Source organism: Condylura cristata, unplaced genomic scaffold (genome assembly GCF_000260355.1).
Source record: "Condylura cristata isolate star-nosed mole 26May11 unplaced genomic scaffold, ConCri1.0 scaffold00032, whole genome shotgun sequence".
Classification (NCBI taxonomy): domain Eukaryota; kingdom Metazoa; phylum Chordata; class Mammalia; order Eulipotyphla; family Talpidae; genus Condylura; species Condylura cristata.
Window position 1 is genome coordinate 20,735,945 of NW_004567133.1, and position 1,306 is coordinate 20,737,250.

The 1,306-nt window shown below is 68.6% G+C and overlaps 1 protein-coding gene across 1 annotated transcript in view; it reads right to left on the bottom strand.

Annotated features, from left to right (window-relative positions):
* Positions 1-2: 2 nt before the first annotated feature.
* Positions 3-1,306, bottom strand: part of PDIA2 (protein disulfide isomerase family A, member 2) — a gene marked incomplete at its 3' end in the record, with an annotated part of 2,095 nt that continues 791 nt past the window's right edge. The window contains exons 2-7 of the mRNA XM_004691864.1: positions 1,163-1,296; positions 947-1,084; positions 759-875; positions 438-563; positions 173-370; positions 3-98 (exon numbers count right to left, since the gene is read on the bottom strand). Coding sequence (XP_004691921.1) covers positions 3-98; positions 173-370; positions 438-563; positions 759-875; positions 947-1,084; positions 1,163-1,296 — 809 coding nt within the window. The remainder of the gene's footprint in view (positions 99-172; positions 371-437; positions 564-758; positions 876-946; positions 1,085-1,162; positions 1,297-1,306) is intronic.

Sequence of the window (1,306 nt, forward strand, 5' to 3'; positions counted from 1 at the left end):
GTTTCGTCAAAAGCCACCTGCTCAAAATTCTTGCCCACGAGGGTCTTGACTGGCCTCTGGTCCCAGTCGGGAGGGACGTCCTGGCTCAGCAGATAAGGCTGGGGACGAGCGGCACCTCCTGGGGGTCTGCTGCACCCCATCCCGCCCTCCCCCGCCCCCAGCCCTGGCCCACCTTGATCTGGCCGCCCAGGACAGCGTGGCAGAAGGCGGCCACCGAGTCCGCGCTGAGTGGCCCACCCGCTGCAGGCGCGTACTTCTTGGTGGTCTCCATGTTGATGAAGCGCAGAGTGGGGGCCTCCTCGGCCCTGAGGCCGAAGTACTGCAGCACGTGGCTGTTGTCAGCCGCGATGTCCACCACCACGAACAGCACCTGCCAGCGGGGCGTCAGGGCTGGGCACCCGGCTTCCCACTGCCCGGGCCCTAGACCCAGCCAGTACCTGCCCCCGGAATGGGGGAGCCGCCTCCCGGAAGCCCGTCAGCAGCTCCCGGTGTGGGGCTAGTGTCTGGTTGACAAACAGCAGCAGGTGGTTGAGGATCTTGGCTGCAAAGATCTTAGGTGAGGTCTGCGGAGGGCAGGCGCTGCGGTCAGCTCCGCAGGGTGCCCCTGCCCGCTCCACCCCTCCCGCGTCCCCTCTCGCCCCGCCCACTGCCACGCTCGCCACGCCCACACCCATTCGCCACGCCCCTGCCTGCTCCGCACCACTCGCCCCGCCCACTCCCCTCGCCCGCCCGGGACCCCCAGGTGAGACCCCGCTTGCCTCGCTGTTGAACTCCGTGACCAGGCGCAGGCTGTGCGTGAGGAGGAAGTGGGACAGGTCCCCCAAGTCCAGGCCCAGCTCCACGTCCACTGGGAAGTCTGCCCGGCCCTCGTCAAACTGGAGTGTCAGGTGGGTCAACGGGACCTGCCGCGTCGACCTGGACACCCCCGACCCCAGCCTGGACCCACCTTCTTGAAGAGGACCACGCTGTCCTGGGTGAGGCCAAACTTCTGAAAGAGCTGCGGCCGGTCCGTGAGGCCAAAGGTCATGTCCAGAGCGTCCTGGGCCAGGGCCAGGAAGGTGGCCACATCCTCGTCCTGCAAGTCCTAAGGCGCCCAGCCAGGTGAGGCCAGCTGGCACCGCGGGCCCTGCTCCCACGCCAGCCTGGCCCGTGCCCAGCTCACCTGGAAAAAGCCAATGACCACCACGTCCCTGGCCTCGATCAGCGCCTGGGCGCCCTCCTCGTCCTCCAGCCGGGTGGCGCTGGGCCCCACTCGCCGCTTCAGCCACTCGGTGATGCCCTGGGCCTCGCGGGGGCCTGCAGAGAG